This window comes from Mixophyes fleayi, chromosome 6, assembly GCF_038048845.1.
Source record: "Mixophyes fleayi isolate aMixFle1 chromosome 6, aMixFle1.hap1, whole genome shotgun sequence".
In the NCBI taxonomy this organism is placed as follows: Eukaryota; Metazoa; Chordata; class Amphibia; order Anura; family Limnodynastidae; genus Mixophyes; species Mixophyes fleayi.
The window spans coordinates 211,039,764-211,060,212 of record NC_134407.1 but is presented as its reverse complement, the minus strand read 5'-3'; the positions used below and the strand labels follow the sequence as shown (position 1 = coordinate 211,060,212).

The following is a 20,449-nucleotide window of genomic DNA, read 5'->3' as shown; positions in this document are numbered from 1 at the left end:
CTAGTCCTGTCCTATAGATATATTGTATTATTACCTGTAACTATATTTTTCTCTCTGTTGTTAGGGTAAACATAGAGAACTGCAAGAGGGTAGACAGTTTCCTGTGTAGATCATCTGATTGACTCACTGAGGATGGATAAGAACAGCTGTTGCATGACTGAGAAGATATTGAATCTCACCCTTGAGATCCTCTGTCTGCTAACTGGAGAGGTGAGGGATTCTGGGAATGTCACAGTAACTTCCATGTTTGTTTACATCAGAGAACGGTAATCTGTCAAAGTAAAACTATAGTCTTTTTAGAAGTTTTTAACAAAATCCATCCCTGTTCCTATAAATAAACCACTGTGCACTTATTTATGCCTTTTCCACCTTTGTATTAAAAAACAACCAAAAAAAAAACTAGCATTCTTTTATAGGGAAATATGTTTCTCCCCATAAAGATACTTATTATTTTCTCGCTATGCTCAGGATTACACAGTAGTGGGGAAGATATCTGGTGAGCAGGTGACACCCAGCAGCCGTCCCCGTGTATCAGGAGGATGGAGCAGGACCCAGAGCCCCATCATGGAACCTCCACCTCACTCACTGATACATGAGAGAAACAATGACCAGAGGATTCTAGAACTCACCAACAAGATCATTCAGCTGCTGACTGGAGAGGTGACTGCTGGGAATGGGACATTATACAGTAACACCAGGGGATGTGTCTGGGTGATGACTGTATCATTGTGTGTGTCAGGTTCCTATAAGGTGTCAGGATGTCACTGTCTATTTCTCCATGGAGGAGTGGGAGTATTTAGAGGGACACAAGGATCTGTACAAGGACGTCATGATGGAGAATTACCGGCCCCTCACATCACTGGGTAAGAGGAAGTTTAATCATTGTGTTAGATTTCTCATTATTATTATTATTATCATCCTGTATTTATAAGGTTCTAGCATATAATACAGTGCATTACACTAAGGCGATCAAGATCCAAATAAATAACATAATATGACATGAAACAGAAGGTAAAGATGGTCCTGCCCAAATGAGCTTACAGTGTGGTGTAGAAAGTGTATTTGGCTGCTGTAAGGCAGAAGCATTATCCGCCACCAATATTAAAGCCTCCATTGGTGACTTGCCTTGTTGTGTAGGTAACACAAACACAGCAGCTGGTGACCATTATGTTCACCATTCTTTTCTATACATATGAGATTTTTTATCTATGGAAAAAGGAGCAAATTTGCACCTTGGCAAAACCGTGTTGCACTGCAGTGGGGACAAATTTAAAATGTGCGGACAGATTTAGACTTGGGAAGGGGTGAGTCTTTGCTCAACTCTAAATTGAAGTGTAAAAATGCTGCCCCATATTTATGTGCTACCAATATTTACCTGCATGCAACAAAATGAATGTCCAGGACCAAATTTGTGCTTTTATTTTGCTCTCCATAGTCCTGATTCAAGTGCACAAGCAAGTTGCATTTTTATAAAAAGAGAACGGAATTTGAGTGTAGTTCCAGAAGTAGAATATCCACACGTATCTCAAGATACTTTTCGATTCGTTAATACAAATCAGAGAAAGGCAAATTGAAGCTCTGTATTTGAGACTTTAACGGGGACAATATAAAATAGGTCCAACAGCTCTGGAACCAGATTTATTTTAATTGCTATAATCCTACCCAGCCACCTATGATAAGTTTTCTCCAGGATAACCGATCTGATTTCATTTTTTTTATTAATTGGGGTCAAATTCTCCTGATACAAATGCTCATACGAGGAGATAATAAATACTCCTAATATTTTAACCTCCATTTCTGCCACTTTACTCTCTAACTGGTTTTGATATCTTCTTTAACTTGTGAAAGAACATTCAACATGTTGATTTACAGAACTTAAATATCTAACCTAAAAGTGCAGCATAATCATTTATCAGAATATATTGTGCCTGGGAGTAAGGTCTGAGGTTGGGTGAGGGACAGGAGTATATTCACCAAGTTGTGGCCTCCTACCTAAATTCCTTGATCAGGAGTTTCTGATTAATGCTACTAGGGGTTCTATTAACAGGGGCGACTGAGGACTGCCTTGTAATGTTCCATTGAAGATCAAGGGCTAGATTTACTAAACTGCGGGTTTGAAAAAGTGGAGATGTTGCCTATAGCAACCAATCAGATTTCAGCTGTCATTTTGCAGAATGTACTAAATAAATGTTAGCTAGAATCTGATTGGTTGCTGTAGGCAACATCTCCACTTTTTCAAACCCGCAGTTTAGTAAATATACCCTCAAGACTGGATTAGACTGATTGGTGTTGATCATTACTTTAGCCATAAGAATTGTATACAAGGCTTCGATGCCTGGAAGACATTTTCCCATTATCCAATAAGCTTTAGGTGTTTGGAACATGGATATCTACGATATTCTGTCAAATGTTTCTCATCGTCTAAAGACACAAAGATCGCAGGAGATTTCCATTTATTTATGGTCTATATACAATCGATTACTCTTCTTGTGCTGTCTCTGCCTTCCCGTAATGAACCCCACCTAATTCTAGTGGATCGTTCCAAGGAGAATTTTATTGAGACGAATTACCAGAATCTTGGCTTTAGATGCTTGGGTAATCTTTTATAATGTGCTGCAGAGAATTCATACGGTCTGGGGGATTTTAAAGCTTTCTGGTCTTTACAGAGGAGATTTGAATAGACATTTTCTCATTAAATTGATCAGCCACTGATCTAAACAATCTGGGCAGACCCACCTTACAGAGAAAATTATTTAAAATCTCTGATGGAGCAGTCCTCGATGGGGATTGTTGGTCAAAGTGATATTTAAAGTAATAAAATTTAAATTCTTGTGTGATTATCTTAGGGTCATATGATAAGATGCCTTTTTTGAGGTTTTGAAGTCTAGGGTATTGTTTAGTGAGGTCTTTGCTATTAGTCTGGAGGCCAGAATATTATCCGCCTTGTCTAATTTTTCATGGAAGGTTTGATTTAGCCATTCTGGGTCTTGGCTGTCTGTCTCTCCTTAACTTAGTAAGTTTATCATCATCATCATCAACAACAACAACATTTATTTATATAGCGCCAGCAAATTCTGTAGCGCTTTACAATTGGGAACAAACATTTATAAGACAATACTGGGTAATACATACAGACAGAGAGGTAAGAGAACCCTGCTCGCAAGCCTACAATCTATGGGACAATGGGAGTTTGAAACACAAGGGCATGTGCTACATCATATTGCACATTGGACCAGCTAGAATGCAAAGGTAAAAGTATTCAGTGTGTGATCAGTCACACAGCAATGTTGGTCAGAGGTTTGTTATCTTATGAAGATTAAGATGCTGGTTGAGGAATATCATAAGCTTGTCTGAAGAGGTGGGTTTTTAGAGAACGCTTGAAGCATAAGTTTATCAAGATTGTCAGGTGTAGAGATGGTCTATGTTGCACTTCCATGTCATGTAATTGTATAGATAGATCCAATTGTTTAGCTATTTTGCATTTCTTGTGTCTGGAAACCATGCTGATCGATTGCCCTCTAATCACCACTTTATGAGCTTCCCATAGCACCCTAGCGGTGTTCTCTGGAAGGCCATTAAGCTGAAATCAGTCAGTGAGAAGGGTTTGGGTTTGCAAGCTATAAGTGGTATCGTGGAGGAGCGATTCGTTGATCCTCCAGGTTGGGGTGAAAGAGCAGGAACCTAGGCTAGAAATATCTGTCAATACTGGAGCGTGTTTCGACCAAACCATAGGATGCATTGTGCTGGTGTGATAAATGTTATGTACCTTCAAAAAGAATATATATTCTCTCATCGTGGGATCCTTGACTCTCCCAGTGTCATCATACAGGACATGGAGCTTGATGTTTTCGAAAGCTTTTGATTTCTGAACATCCGTTCTGTCTCCGGGACGGGCCCTGGGGGACAATATATTCAGATTATGGTTTAATGCTATGATAAAGTCCCCAGCCATGGTGAGTTCACCTTTTCAACATTTAGAAAGAATGTTATTTACTTTAGCCGAAAGGTGGTGCAGGCTTCATTTGCCTATAAGAATTAGATATCTACCCTCTGTATCTTTATAGGTTTGTATAGGGTGAAAAGTTATATAGGAGGCTATCGGTATTCAAACCACTCTCTCTCTCTCTCTCGCATCGCATGAATGGAGTGTATGTGGCTAAGCCTTGGACTTATACTAGTTCATGGTGTTGTGAGAAGTGTGTTTCTTGGTCCCTCTTAAGTTGTTTCAATGAAATGTAAAGTTTCTTTCTTTTAAGCCTTTCATGTTGTGTAAAACAATTTCAAAAGACAGACATACCTCGTGGTAGGGCTGATATGGATAATGGATCAAGCATTACAGAGTCTGTAGAGAGATGTGAGTATAAATTAACAACACATTTAACATGGACAGACTTGCGTGCCTCAGAGTACCTGTACAGGACGGGGGTTGGTCCAGGGCAGTGAAGGACAACAGGCGGCTCTAGGACCATTACTGAGATTAAGGGTAATGTCCAACCCTTTTGAAGGTTAGAGGGCCGCACCATGTGGCTCCAAAGTGTAACAGGTTGCCCACCACTGGTCTAGATGTACAATATGGTTTTAGGAACACACCAGCAATATACGTTAAATGAAATACTCAAAGAAGTATCAAATATAATCCTTATGTAACAGCTAGACCTTTGTTATGAGGTAGATCAACCGACTCCCTACTACAAGAAGTATACAGTGATAGCACCGTCTAAAGGATCATCTCTTCAGGTGCCTGGCTTACATGTCAAAGGTTTGGCACTTCTAGACACTGTGGACCACTCTGATGGATATGACCCCAAAACCACAGAGGTCTCCTGTGACAGACGTCATTTAGCACTTGTAGAGTCGGAATCTGTGGGAGAAACAGGAAGGCCTAGTTTTGGAAGGAGGAGATGGACCTCCAACAAAGTCTTGGCAGAATATAACTTGATTTGATGCCATAACAGAATGCAAAATGGGAAGTTCTCAAAAGTGTGGATGGGGCTATGGCCTTGAAAATTTACACAGGCACAACCTCAGATTGGTTGTTCACAGGCTACACATAGTATCGCCTCTTTTGTGGTGTAATAATGACATCTCTAGGCTGGGAGACGTCTTGAGACGTTTGTCCAAGAGCTGTGGGCCCTGTTCAAGAGGACGTGATCTTCTAGCTTTTTTGGAGACGGGGGGAAAACAGCCTTTGTAAGTATTGATGTAATGAGGGCACCTCTATATTTTCTGGGATGCCTCTAATACGCAGGTGACTTGAACAATTTTCGTGGTCCTTTTCTTGTTCCTGGAGGAGGAAGTTATGTTTTAATATGTTGTTTGTTGAAGGTAATTATTTCGTCCATTTCTGACTCTAGCTCATCCGTTCCGCCCCCAATCTCCTCTTTCTCTGATTTGAAGAAGCTTTATCACCTATCACTCTTTGAACCTCAGTGTGTACTGTCCGTGTTTCTTTAACTTTGCAGGTCAGAGGTGAGGGGTCTTCAAAATCAGAGTCCTCATTGGATTGGTGAGAATTGCCTTTATCCATTTTAGAATCAGTATAGGCAATTTTTGAGAAACCTATGGCCCATTCATGGGTTGTCGGCTTTTTCCTTCCTGGCTTCATGCAGAGAATGTCACAGTATTCCACGGTGATATAAAAAAAGGTTATGGTTAAGAACTTAAGTTTGTTTTTACATTATTAAACAAAAATTGTGACTGACGACAGAGAAAAAATAAAGCGTGAATGACATAATTTACTAAGCAAATGGTAATGTAGATCAGCTTGAATTCGAGCAGCTGGTGCTGTTGCTTGGAGGCAAATGAAGTCAGCCAAGTAACAGTTCTGCAGTAATATTTTTAGAAAATAAGCTTTTCAGTTTAAGTTTTATACTTGCTCTAAACAGATTGTGTAAATGTTTGTAGATCTTAATCAGTGTAGTTGTCCCAACTCAGTGTAATGGGGTATACAATGATAGATATGATAATAGTATTTAGAGCCTAATTATAAGGGTTGTGTAGCAGATAGCGGGTATTATATGTCTGCCCTGACCAGCTGAGGCAGACAATGGAATAGCAACAGCCCAGGAAAATACTTTGGAATATGTGTCCGGTTGGAAATGTGGGTTCGGGGTGCAGTGGATTAAATAACACATAACACTCAGGTTGTCTAACAGGTATAAGGTTTATTTTGGGCAGCACGGTGGCTTAGTGGTTAGCACTTCTGCCTCACAGCGCTGGGATCATGAGTTCAATTCCCGACCATGGCCTTATCTGTGTGGAGCTTGTATGTTCTCCCTGAGTGTGCGTGGGTTTCCTCCGGGTGCTCCGGTTTCCTCCCACACTTCAAAAACATACTAGTAGGTTAATTGGCTGCTATCAAATTGACCCTAGTCTCTCTGTCTGTCTGTCTGTGTATATTAGGGAATTTAGACTGTAAGTAATAAAGTACACTTAGTCCCATCTTCACTTTGCATTTACATTAGTTGGTCGCTCTGTGTGTGAATATGTATTCGTGACCAAGACGTGATGTTCAAACAGGACATTGTCCCCACCTAGCGCCCTGGGTCACATTAGAAGGGCTATAAATGCACCAGTTCTTTAGGCTAAGTAAATTGTAATATTTTTTCACTGCGTATCTGTGCGCAGTTGCTCGGGTAGATGAAGGCGGTGGATAATCACGTCTTGGTGTGGTCTCCATGATGAGTAGCACCGAACTACGTCCTCACTTGAAAATTGTAGTTTTGGCCCGTGGACGTGATCAGTTTGGTGGGTCTACTCTATTGTCGGCACTAAAAGGTACAGTCTAAACTGAATCAAATAGTTTACAATATTGCTAGCAGACATGACAAACTTACTAAAGGTCAGTTACAAAAGAATTAGTTATGTTCCCCAGCCATAGAAAAATGAAGTCTGTAATACTAAAGGCATGTTTGCCCTTCTCTATGCACATTCATCATCATCATCAACATTTATTTATATAGCGCCAGCATATTCCGTAGCGCTTTACAATTGGGAACAAACATTAATAAGACAATACTGTGTAATACATACAGACAGAGAGGTAAGAGAACCCTGCTCACAAGCTTACAATCTATAGGACAACGGGATTTTGAAACACAAGGGCATGCGCTACATCATATTGCACACTGGACCAGCCAGACTGCAAAGGTAAAAGTACTGAGTGGGCTGTGTGTGTGGCAATGTTGGTTAGAGGGTTGTTGTCTTGTGTTAGCAGTGTAGAGGGTGGTAATAGGGTAACCTAGCGAGATTAAGATGGTGGTTGAAGAATTCACACATTTAGTGTGTTATATCATATACAACTGGTGAAGCAACACTAACTGGTGTCCAGTGAATACAGCTGTCCCATTTTGGGCAGACTGATTCATCTCGCATTTATCTCCTGTTCTACTGGAGGATATCAGTGTAAATGTGTAACTCTTTTGTCATTGTACCTAGTTGTTTTCCCTGGAGGCATCCTTATGTACCAGCTTGAGCAAACCCGGCTAAGTGGGTAAGAAATCACCTAGGCAAATACCTTGATAAAAGTAAACATACTTTTATTGTAAAAGCATATACAGCACCAACAGGATTATAACACTTTCAAAGATTAAGTACCAAGGGGTTTACTGTACCTTAACTACAACCTCAACTCTATCACAGGGAACGTTACCGTCACCAATACTGGAGTACTAGTTCCACCTATCCACTTATGGCTCCTCTGCCATCAGGGCAGGGAACAAACCTACTGTCAACCCACTCTCAGGAGGCACACGGGGAAGTAAAATCAGCAGTCTTACAGTCACATCCCGGAATCCTTGTTTGTGATCTTCACCAGCTCAACAGGAGTCGTAACTCCTAGTCAAAGCTGTCCAAGTTAAGTCTCTTGAGATAGGGGGAGGCTGTCTTTTAAAGCCGGTCATATCCCACGGTGGAGAGTCTCGCAGTGGTGAGGGTGTTAGATGCTAACCCCTGGCAGGATTGATGCCTGGTAACTGGAGGAGCAGCCACCTCGCTACGGTGTTCATATGCGAAATGTCTGGCAGGGCTTTGCATAAAACAATAGGCTACCTCTTGCCCTTTCAATGAGGCATAATTCCCCAGATATTGGGGCATAACGAAACCCCTCCTTTTTGTCGTTTATTGGTAGAAACAGACTTCCAGCTGAATGGTACTTACAGCAAAATATACACTGTATTTTACAAGTCAACTGGGGGAGGGGTGGGCATAGTATACCCAGGGGCCAGCTCTTTTCAGGTAATTATTACAGAATGCAATACTACCCAATTAACCCATGTGGAGACCTTTTCAAACAATAAATACATAATCCAGTTTACACATTATTAGATATACAAATTTAGGCAAGAGAGGATACTAAGCTGACTTAACTTTTATTTGTACTGGCCCGGCACCCTGCTCTTGCCACAATGGGCAAGAAACAAACAATACCAGGAAACATGCCAACCGGTTAAGTACCTCAAGTTTCCCAAAAGGACCATGGCCCATCCCCCATATTTTGTCTTGGTACCTTTACTTCTCAAAATCTTTAAAGAATCTATCAACAAGCTAAAAAAAAAAGAAGGTTGGTCAAGGGAGTAGAAGGATTAGAGAGTAAGTAGAACGTGTGGCCGGCTGCGATACAGGGTACATCAGTCCCTGTGTACGGACGAGCTCCTCTTTACACTTGACAATTGCTTGTAGGTTATGCTATTGTTTTTACCTGCGCTTGTTATGCCATAAACTGTGTCTTTTTCTCCTCTTTAATAATGTGCAGATTTATCCCAGTGTTTATATCATCTGACCACAATATATTTCTGTCCAACAGATTTGACTGAAGCTACAAAAATATCTGGAGACGCCCACATCCCAATTTCTTCACCAGATCCCATGAATAAAGATGACAATATTGTTATAGATATCCAAACTATAAAATGTTCATCAACTGTTGAACTTTCCAACTGTCTGCTCAATGTTACTGAAAATGCAACTTCATGTGAAGAAGGAAACCTCACCGACACTGGCACAGATAATACACAATCTATTCATTCTAAAGAGGAACCAGTCTCATGTGAAGAAATTAGTTACGTGGACGATAACACTTATACATCCACAGATCAAACACAATATACATCTACTCATATTAAGGAAGAATCCATTTATGAAGAAGGAAATAGCAAAGTCACTGGTATTTATACACCCACAGCACAGACACAACATATCTCTATTGTTACGGTGGATCATAGGAACAGTGTCCAGGGACATCTGCCTGTAGAGAACCCTTTCTTGTGTTCTGATTGTGGGCGGTGTTTTAAAAGTAAATCTGGACTTGTTATACATCAGAGAATTCACACTGGAGAGAAAATATATTCTTGCTCTGAATGTGGGAAACGTTTCATTATAAACTCACAACTTGTTAAACATCAAAGAACTCACACAGGAGAGAAGCCGTTTTCTTGCTCTGTATGTGGAAAAAGTTTTACCAGGAACACTCATCTTGTTATACATGAAAGAATTCATACAGGAGAAAAACCATATTCTTGTTCTGAATGTGGGAAATGTTTTATCAGTATCTCAGATCGTATCAAGCACGAGAAAATTCACACAGGAGAGAAACCATATTGTTGTGCCGAGTGTGGGAAGTGTTTCACTAGCAACTCATATCTTGTTATACATCAGAGAACGCACACAGGAGAGAAACCATATTCTTGTGCTGAATGTGGGAAATGTTTTATCAGTAACTCATATCTTGTTATACATCAAAGAAGTCACACAGGAGAAAAACCTTATTATTGTTCACAATGTGGGAAATGCTTTATTAGTAAACCAGAGCTTGCTGATCACCAGGCAATTCACACAGGAGAAGAACCATATTCTTTAAAACTCAAGTTTTATTAGAGTTTATTAATTTTTAAAAAATATTTTAGAGGGGAAAGAAAAGGTACCAGATCTCAGTATTAAAACAGCATGTACATCGGCATTTTACAGCTACATATACAGCCAGCTGTTTTATAAAACATGATCCTGGAATAGCAAAAGGGAGGTGGGTGTAGGGAAAGCATAATAGGAGAGGGAAAAGAATTAGGTAGCAGGTGTTGTAAAGAGAAACTTGTAATGAAGATGAAGATCTAACAAAGCACACTTATATGCATCTTAGTATATGTAAACAAAATCAAATTCGCAGCATATAAAGTTTCTGCACAAATAGAGCCTTAAGACAAATTTCTAGATTACAATACCAAGCTGAGAATACGACAATGTACACAGATTATGTACAGTTGTGTCCAAAAATATTGGCACCATTGCACTTTATTGCACTTTTTCTATTAGTGTACCAGTCTCTCCACCACAGGGGTAAATTCCAGTCACAACAGCAGAATCTTTGTCCTCTACCGCTTATAGCTTGGATAGGAGGTGACAATAAATTTAAGAACCACTTCAGAAAGACAAATATTTCTCGGTGCCCATAACCACTACGTTGTTGTCATCTGTGAAGGAATGTAAGGAACACAGTATGAGGATTTTGTGATACCTTAAGGGAGTATGTAAATAAAAGCTTGATGTGTTCCGGTTTGTTACTGTCTGTTGGAATCTCAGTCCTTACCAGGACATGAAATAAGTTTATGATGATATCTGGGCAACACGGTGGCTCAGTGGTTAGCACTTCTGCCTCCCAAAGCTGGGGTCATGAGTTCAATTCCCGACCATGGCCTTATCTGTGTGGAGTTTGTATGTTCTCCCCGTGTTTGCGTGGGTTTCCTCCGGGTGCTCCTGTTTCCTCCCACACTCCAAAAAACATACTGGTAGGTTAATTGGCTGCTATCAAAATTGACCTTAGTCTCTCTGTCTGTCTATGTTAGGGAATTTAGACTGTAAGCCCCAATGGGGCAGGGACTGATGTGAGTGAGTTCTCTGTACAGCGCTGCGGAATCAGTGGCGCTATATAAATAAATGATGATGATGATAATACCTGAATATTACCTGATTTATAGACTATACTTTGTGACCTTAAATTGACACTTGTCACTCAGTAGCACATTAAAAACTAGGAATACATATTGTGGATCATTTACTCTTTTTTCATACTTTTTTATCTATATTCTTTACCTTTCTCCCTTTTCTGTGCTGGAATTAAGAAGAAAGCTTTCTCAGCAGAGGGATCTGTCTCAAACACGTTTTATCTCACTCTACTGGGCGTATTCAATTGTGAGCGTTAACGCTGCAAAACGAGCGCTCAAAAAATATTATAGTTTATATGGTAATATTGCGCGCGAAAAGCGTTAATACGGTAGTTTACTCGCGGAATTTCCGTATTAACGGTAAGATTTTTCGAGCGCTCGTTTGTTAGCGTTAACGCTAACAATTGAATAAGCCCCTACTATTCAATTAGTACCAATTGTGACTAGCCTGCAGCTCTCAATTAAGGACCTGGAAATCCCAAATAAATAACCCATACAAAATTTATCTGCTGATTTGAAAGTATCATCCAACCTAAGTAAGGGGAATATGACTTCAACTTGGATATAGATAATCTAAATAACTGTATCTCTTGTATTCTTCATTCTTTCAATCCATCTGTGAGACTTTGAGAAGAGCTCTATTCAAAAACTCCTCGGACTTCCCTTTCTCACTAAATTCATCAGATCACTCGCTTGTTGAAAATAGATCTCATTGGATCAATTCCGCCTTATACACATTAACTGGCCCTTGGGTGTTGTCTTATTCCAAGGGCCATAATGATTACTGGTATAATTCAAAAAGTCATTGCTACCCACTTCTTTTGTAAAGAGTTTTCGTAACAATCCCTCTTCTATTGCGAGGTCAATATCCAGGAATTATATATTAGTGGGGTGACAAGTGCAAGTAAATTATTATTAAGTGTTCAACAAACTGTAGCAGAAAGTGCTTCCCCTTCCCAAACTAAAAGTCATCTTCCCTGCAGCACTAGGTACAATCCAAAAAGGCAGTTCCAAAGATACTTCTACTCAAATGGGCCATATACAAATTACCAGAACTAGGAACAAACCAAGGGGTGTATTCAATTAGCCACGGAGTGCCTCCGGAGCAGTCACGTGGGCTCTTTGTGGTGATGTAACATATCAGATTTCTCCAAATTTTTCAAAACTATTTTAAAATCTATTACAGGGAATGTGAATATAAAAAATCCTTAAATTTTCAACACCATTATTCTACTTATATAATGAATGTGATATTTCCAGTCCTAATTGTTCCGTATCATCCAATACAATAGGTTGTCCTAACTACTCTTTTAGATCATTAAAAAATGCCTGTTTTGGCCCAAAGTCCAGACATACCTATTTAATTCAATAAATAGATCAAATAAATTCAGAGGATGTAGAAAATTTGAAACCTTTAATCAAGACTGCAATTTTTTGTGGAGAATGTTCCTTATATGAAAGATTACTCGCTCCTTTACTCAGAAATTAGGGCTTACATTTCTATTGGGTACCTTTCCTCCTGCTATTGGGTACCATTGCTCCCTCTATAGGGTACCTTTACTCCTGCTATTGGGTACCATTGCTCTCTCTATAGGGTACCTTTCCTCCTGCTATTGGGTACCATTGCTCTCTCTATAGGGTACCTTTCCTCCTGCTATTGGGTACCATTGCTCCCTCTATAGGGTACCTTTTCTCCCTCCTCTACATTATCTCTGTGATACTTTGGAGTCTGAATAGGCATCTGAATGTTTGGCTTATTTTATTGATCGAGATAAAAAGGCTTTCTGTTCTGTAATGTTGTAGATCTTTGGTTGTGCTCTTTTTGAGTTATACACCTGTACTTTTTGCAAGTATTTCTCACTTTAGTATTCTCAGTTTATATGTTGGTCCAATTTAGCTCCTTCCAAACTGGAGTTTCTATAATGCCTCTTATCTGTCACATTTGAGGATTCATAACTTCCATTAAAATGATGCCCTTGAGACATAATACTTGAGAGGCTTCCATACTCCTGCCTTGCCACCATCCTCTCTGACAACTCCATCCTTGACCCTCTCCAAAATGGCTTCTGCCCGCACCGCTCCATAGAAACTGCCCTGATAATAGTCACCAGTGATCTTGCCGCTACATCCAAAGTCATTTCTCCATGCTTATCCTTCTGCAGCTTTTGACAATTGATCACCCTCTTCTACTGCGCATCTACTCCCTTGACCATCATTAAGCTGCCCTCTTTTAGTTTGCAAGTTATCTCTTGAACCCGTCTCTAGCGTCACCTTCTCCTTCCTCCCCCCTTCCCACTTCCCATTGGTGTCCCTCAAGGCTCTGTCCTTGCCCCACCGCTTATCTCACTCTACGGGTTAGATTTACTAAGCTGCGGGTTTGAAAAAGTGGGGATGTTGCCTATAGCAACCAATCAGATTTTAGCTTTCATTTATTCAGTACTTTCTACAAAATGACAGCTAGAATCTGATTGGTTGCTATAGGCAACATCCCCACTTTTTCAAACTCGCAGCTTAGTAAATCTAGCCCCACACCTCCTTCAGCAGTCAGGGACATAGCTATGTCCAACAGTATAGCTGGTAAATTCAACTTGGCGACCACAGAGGAGGAAATGTACCTGAATCTGGAAAGATAGACAGTGAAATGGAACCCTGGGAATATAGAAGGGTAACAGTGGTAGAGAAGTTAGCAGAAGAGGGAAAGTATGTGAGTGACCCCAACTTTGGCTCTCCGTAGAGGATATGTTCTGATGTTTCGCGGATGCTTTGGACAAGTATCCAGCAGGTGTCCTGACTCAATAGATATATTTAAACCAACCGTTTGAATTCTTCCAATGAGTTGAGTGTTCTAGTTGCATAGGCTCTTCCTGAGGAGTTACAGGTGCTTGGAAGCACTATGCCAGTTTAATATCAGAGCAGCAGGAATGCTTCTCTGTTGAGTACATTCTCTAAAGCAAATTTCCACATTGTTACATAAAGTGATCGATCATTAAGAGAAGAGTAGTTCCAAGGAAGTCAATTCAACTTTCATACATTCCGAGAGAAGTTGCCGAAAAAAGTCACCTCAAAGGCAATTCTGCAAAAGAACAGAACTGTGCCACATACTGTCCCATAGCTTGGAAGCCTTAGTGGAGGCAAAGATTACTAGAGGCCGCAAAAGAGACACTTCCAGGTTCATCAAATATTCTTCGAAAAGTCTCAAGAAAGGACTCACTTTTGTGCAATGGGATCGTTGCGTTCCCATAGTGATAAGGGCCAGGCTGGTGCTTGACCAGTCAGAAGGGAAATAACGTAGTTCACTTTGGCTTTCTCAGAAGTAAAATTAATCGTAGCAATTCAAATTGGATTGTGTATTGATTCAGTAAGCCCCTACAGGCTTTGGGGTCTCCATCAAATTTCAGAGAGTTAGGGATCTGTAGCTGAGGTGGAGGTTCCAGGCGTGACATTCAGGTACACGAGTTCCAATGGAATAGTCAGAACAAGCCGGGTTTGTAAACAGGCTGGCAGCATTGTACCAAATTAACAGCCAAATGGAATGGTCAGAACAATCCGAGGTCTGGGTTACAAACAAAGGTTGAAGGTTAGGAAGCAAGTCACAGATCTGGTAAACAGAAAATCCCAAATGAGAAATATCACAATGAACAGACAGAGGAGGAAGCTGGGCTGTGTATGCCTAGCCTGAGATTCTGGGGATCCAGTGATTTCTGGGATCCAGGGCCAATGTGCTGTAAGAGATCTTTTTACAATATACATATTTTTGTAATGAGACAAGATCCCAAAATAAATAAACCACACTAAATATAATGTGCAGCCGATAATCACAATATGGTTTGCTAAATTATAAAATATGATCTAGATAGTAATTAACAAAACGAAACCACACTGCCACCAGAATGAATTCTTATTTAAACTCAAACAACATTTATTAAACACTTTAAATATGATTACATATTGTGGGTCATTTACTTTTTTTTATACTATTTTGTCTATATTTTTGCCTTTCTCCCATTTTCTAGCAACTTCCCCTTTATTAAGAAGAAAACTTTGTTAACAAAGGGAACTGTCACAAACATATTTTTATATGTACTACGCTAGATTTTGAATGCTTTTTGTTATAGTTTTTCATCTGTTTTTCAAGCATGCAATTAGAGTAGAATCAAACTAGCCAATTAGAAGTATCCCTTTATAAGCATAATTTAGTTTCAAAGTGACCGCTGCAGGAAGCCATCTGCTTTCTTTAATTAACGCTATCCAGGATTCTTACCCTGTTCCTGCACTTTTCTTTTCATATGATACTTGAAAAGCTGTCCCGGTGCCGTTTTGGTATAAGGCCCAACTAAACTTGGCTTACCTTAAAGATCAGCACTTTCTGAAGCCATTGGAGAGTACTACAGTACCATGCTTAGGCACACCGTGTAAGGAATGGGGTAGAGGTGTAGTAAGCCCAGCAATTTTGAAATTTAATGAGAGCCAATGTAGGAAGGAAACAGTGTATTCCAGAGCAAAAACAATAAATAAAATCAAGACAAGCTTAGCCACATCTGCTGTCAGCCAACGTTATTTCTCAGGTGTGCCGGAATCTCGTCTTTCTGTAGAGTATCTTTCAGGATACTCTACAGACAGGAAAGGGGCAACAGGCTTTGTTGTGGATCCTTTGTCTTGAAGAGCGAAATTCTGATTTGCAATTACCAGCTACTGTTTTGCAGTTGCTTACGTTCAGGGCCGCCATTAGAAATCATGGGGCCCAGTAGGGCCCTAACCCCCCCCCCCCCCCCCTTCCAGGTGAGCGCCCCACCCCCCCTGGTTGACACAGAATGATCGCATTCTGGTGCCTGGCTGTCACGGTGACAGCCAGGCTGAAGACATCAGCGCAGAGTAGCGGACTGCAAAACAGCGGGCCCCCAGGTAAGTTTCTGTCGCACTGTTGTACCGGGCCCCCTGGTGAGCTCGGGCCTGGTACAACAGTACCCCCTGTACCCCCCTGATGGCGGCCCTGCTTACGTTGTAATCAGCCTGGGTGATCTACATTAACGTCTTGCTTGAGTAAGTTCTCCATAATGAAGCAAAGAGAACAGAGAGAAGGTAACTGAATGACATAAAGGGATAAAAATGTTATTTAATATGGTTAAAAGGCTCATGCTTTTCTTGTTAGGTGCCTGTATGCCAATATGTACTTCTAGCGATTTTGCTAATACTGCTGCCACAATACTCTGTAAATAGAGGTTCTGTCGGGGTGAGAGTGCTAACAGATCGCTGCTCTACCCCCTCAGTCTCACCGATGACACACTTAGGCGGATATCCACATGTAACAATAACTTATTTAACAATAAGGAGTATATTTACTAAACTGCGGGTTTGATAAAGTGGAGATGTTGCCTATAGCAGAGTCTAGCTGTCATTTTGTAGAATGTACTAAATAAATGATAACTAGAATCTGATTTGTTGCTATAGGCAACATCTCCACTTTTTCAAACGAATAGTTTAGTAAATATACCCCTAAGTGTTGTCCACTGCAGGTCTGGAAGTGGACAACCTCATTAGCTGGGGTGGGATGAGATACCTCCTCCTAATGTATTTTTCCTGGGTCACCCCACACTCTTCTGTTACAGGAATGTGCTGTTCTCACTGCAGGAATTACTCCAGGGAGATGGAGAATATACCCGACCAACCGGCAGAGAATGAGGAGGATTAGATTATCGCCCACCTCCAGTACTATGGGGTAATAATTGTTATACCTAAGAAGATAGCTGAATAAAGAACATAAGGTTTTACTTAGCCAAGTTCACCACAAGAGCTATAACTCTTAAGAATAATTACACAATCACACTTAACCATGTAACATAACATTAAATGGGGAAAGACACCAATACAAATACATAACCCAGGAGCCAATCCCTGGGGCACACATCTATGGGCACCAAGTTATTCTCCTTATAACTGCCAGCAAGTTAGTGACCCGGCTTAATGTCAGCTCACTTTCGGTGAGAACAAATTGAAGTGCAGACCTGCAGCGTTCAAGGGGGAATCCAAGGAGACACTTCACAATCCTCTTAGTTGACATCTCTGGACCCTTGCTCTACAACCATCCAACTGCAACCATAATCCCCAGCCACTACTGTCATTCTGGTCTATCTGGATCTCATTTTTACCCTTTCCCATATTCTTACAGGTCTGGGCTTCTGGGTACAGGGAGGGAACCATCTCATCTGGCTACCTGATTGGCAATTCTTAACTCTCTGAGTTTGGTCTGGTACTTGGTCTAATATGATAGATCCTCACTTGATAGCCTGTGGTGTCCAGTGCGATTGTGCAGTCAGTTACCCTGTGAAGCTGGGTACACACTACAGAAAATTTCTCCTTATGCGATATTGTTAAGGATTTTACCAATAACTGAAAGTCCTGATCAGCATGTCGATACATGCATACACACTACACACGTTTTACATGATTTACAGTCAGATCTGTGATTTTCATCATCTCAAACTATCTCATACTTGCCAACTTTTTTTCATTGGCGTCAGGGAGATTCCGGGGAAGGTTGGCATGTGGGGGCGGGACTTGATGAATCGCATCATTTAACCCCGCCCCCTAAACGGGTGGCACAATTTTGGCCAATTACAACAGGGGGCGTGGCCAGGATGACACAATATTTGCAATATTAAACCCCCCCCCTCCGCCACTTATCTATTGCGGGGGTGAGAATCGGGAGGTTGCCATGCTCTCCCGGGAGCCTGGCAGGTCTCCCAAAAATGCGGGAGTGTCCCGAACATTCCGGGACAGTAGGTAACTATGCGTTAAAGAAAAACAGCTAATGAATCTCTAGAGACTGAAGTGTCTTTTACATTTCTGTCTCCATTACTGAAGTCATGTTGTCTTATCTGTCAGTCTTTAATTAAATCTGTGTCTCCATGAAAATGGCCATCTCCATAGGCATTAATACATGGACAAAGGACAAAATTTCTGAACTGTGTCATCATGCCACAGATGGCGAAGCCAACCATGTCTTATACTGGCTCAGCATCAGGGTGAATGGAAGACTCTTCAGGGAGTGAGGGAGATCACCCCTATTTCAGGGAGTCTCCCTGACATTCAGGGAGAGTTGGCAAGTATGCACTATCTTGACTTCATACACACTTTACAGATATCTGCTGTTCCTGCAGAAAAAAATGCAAACATCATTTAAACAAAGGGCTGAACCTCAGCGCACACAACACCCCCAAACATACACGCAGAAACAGGAAATACCATCATCGCCCTTTTTTTCCATTAGTTCTGCATTGTATATTTTTGGCAACTCCGTTCACAACTGTACACTTGTTACAATGTATTGAAATATAATAATCATTCCTTCAAATAAACGAAAAGCTCAAGCTTTGTTGCTTCTCGCCATGGCACAAACGCTGCAAACACTCAACCATAGGGAAAGAAGAAGACAGAATCGGACTTGTTGGACCAAGGAGTGGTTCCAGAGGAGAGAATCCTTTTCACATATGCCTATGCTACAGGAGATGCTTATATATTTCTTGATGAATACACTTTTCTCCACTTAACATGTGCTGTGCTACGAACGCAGGGTGTACACAGATGTACTAAACCTACAGCAATGTGCTTTGGTACGATAAAACATGATCATTGTAGTTTACACATTAATGCGATATCAGACCTAACGGACGTTTATCGTGTAATCAGCCCTATATTCGGGTGAAAAACCTGTAGTGTGTATCCAGCTTGAACCACATCGGGCTTTCAACTGTTTTCGTGGACTGTTACCAGGGACAGGAACTACATCACTATACTGGTACAGCTGGCCATATCAGTAGCACTCACAGCGGTGGATCTTTTCCAGGAGCAAGGAATGGAACACCCCATGTTGCATACTGTAAGGAGGAGAGCTATAGGCACCACTGGCAGATAAAGTAGTCTATCAGTTCCAGCAGATGCTGGGGGAGACCACAACTAACATGAGGAACCACTTGCAGCCTGTTTAAATAAGGGATCAAAGGGTTCAGGGACTTGGAGAGCTTCTATAACCCGTATTCATCCCAACTTTCTACTTTGGTCCCAGGTCCTGCTGGACCGACAGATTTAAATTACCACCACTGGGAGACAAAAGAAGGATAAATTACTGGCTCTGCTCCAGCTCCACAGTCTTCACCCGCCATCCAAGCTTAGTCCGGTGCTGAAAACAATAAACCGCCACCAGTGAGTATATATTGTCTGCTGACGAGACAACCACTGAGGTAGACGTGGGGCTGGTAGACCGGAAAGCATTTAGAGCAGACCAATGATGGACCTTACCTTGCTGTGTGCACAGTGCAGTGCAGCACCCCACAGTCATGCCTGGGGCAGTAAGGTATCAGTGGGAGGGCGGACTGCAGTACAGAGTTGCCAGCATGCGGTCACCACAGAAACCATGGACAGCAACCAAGCAATTGGTAGTACCATGGGCTTATAGAACACAACTACTAGCCTTGGAACACAATATTCCCCCAGCCGGTCATCTTGGGGTCTGGAAAACAGGTCTAGGGTATTGCGCAGTTTCTTGTGGCCAAGGGTCAATCAAGATGTGAAGGGGGTAACATGCTTCTTACAATGTATGCCCATTGTTGGGGAGCCATTCAAGAGTGTGGCCTTTTAGGCCCCTTGCCTAAGCCTAGTCAAACCGGGTTTATCCTAACTCTCGTGGACTATGCTACCCGCTACCTCAAAGATGTTGCATAAGATCTGGTGGACATCTTTAGCCAAGTGTGCTTCCTTTAGGAGATTTTGAGTGATCAGGGATTCCAGTACAAGGCCGAACTGATGCAGACCACATGGGAGATGTTTGGAGTACTGCGTCTACTACACCATATCACTCCCAGACAGACGTACTATGCAAGAGGTTTAATGGGGCTCTCAAAGAATTGCTACGGGGGAGGGGGGGGTTCTGGGAACAAAGCCTGTAATCAGGAATCAGCAGAGTTCTCCCTGTTCAAGTTACTATATAGCCAGAGAACATGAGGACCTTTGGAATTAGTATTTGAAAGCTGGTGGGGATCATTTAGTACGCCTCAGGTACCCATCTATAAATATATGGAGCAATTGCAGGACAGACTTAAGTGGCTGATGGAGTAAACCTGCTCTCACTTACAAGTAGACCAACAAGGCCAGAAACAGGTATATAGTAGCCATGTCAGACGGTGAGAGCTGGTCAGCGGGTGATGGTATTAGTTCCGCCCCAGAATAATAAGCTTCAGACTAGCTTGGCAGAGCCCTATTCTGTAGCTCAAAAGCATGGGTAAACAGACTATATATATATATATATATATATATATATATATATATATGCGTTAGATAGCATTGGCAAGCAGCTGAATACCTACCATAATAACCAGGTGCTGTAAAGCATTAGGCTGCCCATTAGAGATCTACCATCCCTCCAATATCCCCGACCCATGGGACAAACATTTCCTCAGGTGGGACAGCCGGGCAAAGCCATAAATTCGGGACTGTCCCGCTGAAATTGGATGTGTGAAGCT

General features: G+C 41.4%; 1 protein-coding gene across 1 annotated transcript in view; it reads left to right on the top strand.

Moving 5' to 3' along the window:
* LOC142160029 (uncharacterized) overlaps positions 1 to 11,022 on the top strand; it is a 37,734-nt gene extending 26,712 nt beyond the window's left edge. The window contains exon 7 of the mRNA XM_075214948.1: positions 9,386 to 11,022. Coding sequence (XP_075071049.1) covers positions 9,386 to 9,873 — 488 coding nt within the window. The 3' untranslated portion in view covers positions 9,874 to 11,022. The remainder of the gene's footprint in view (positions 1 to 9,385) is intronic.
* The last annotated feature ends 9,427 nt before the right edge of the window (positions 11,023 to 20,449 follow it).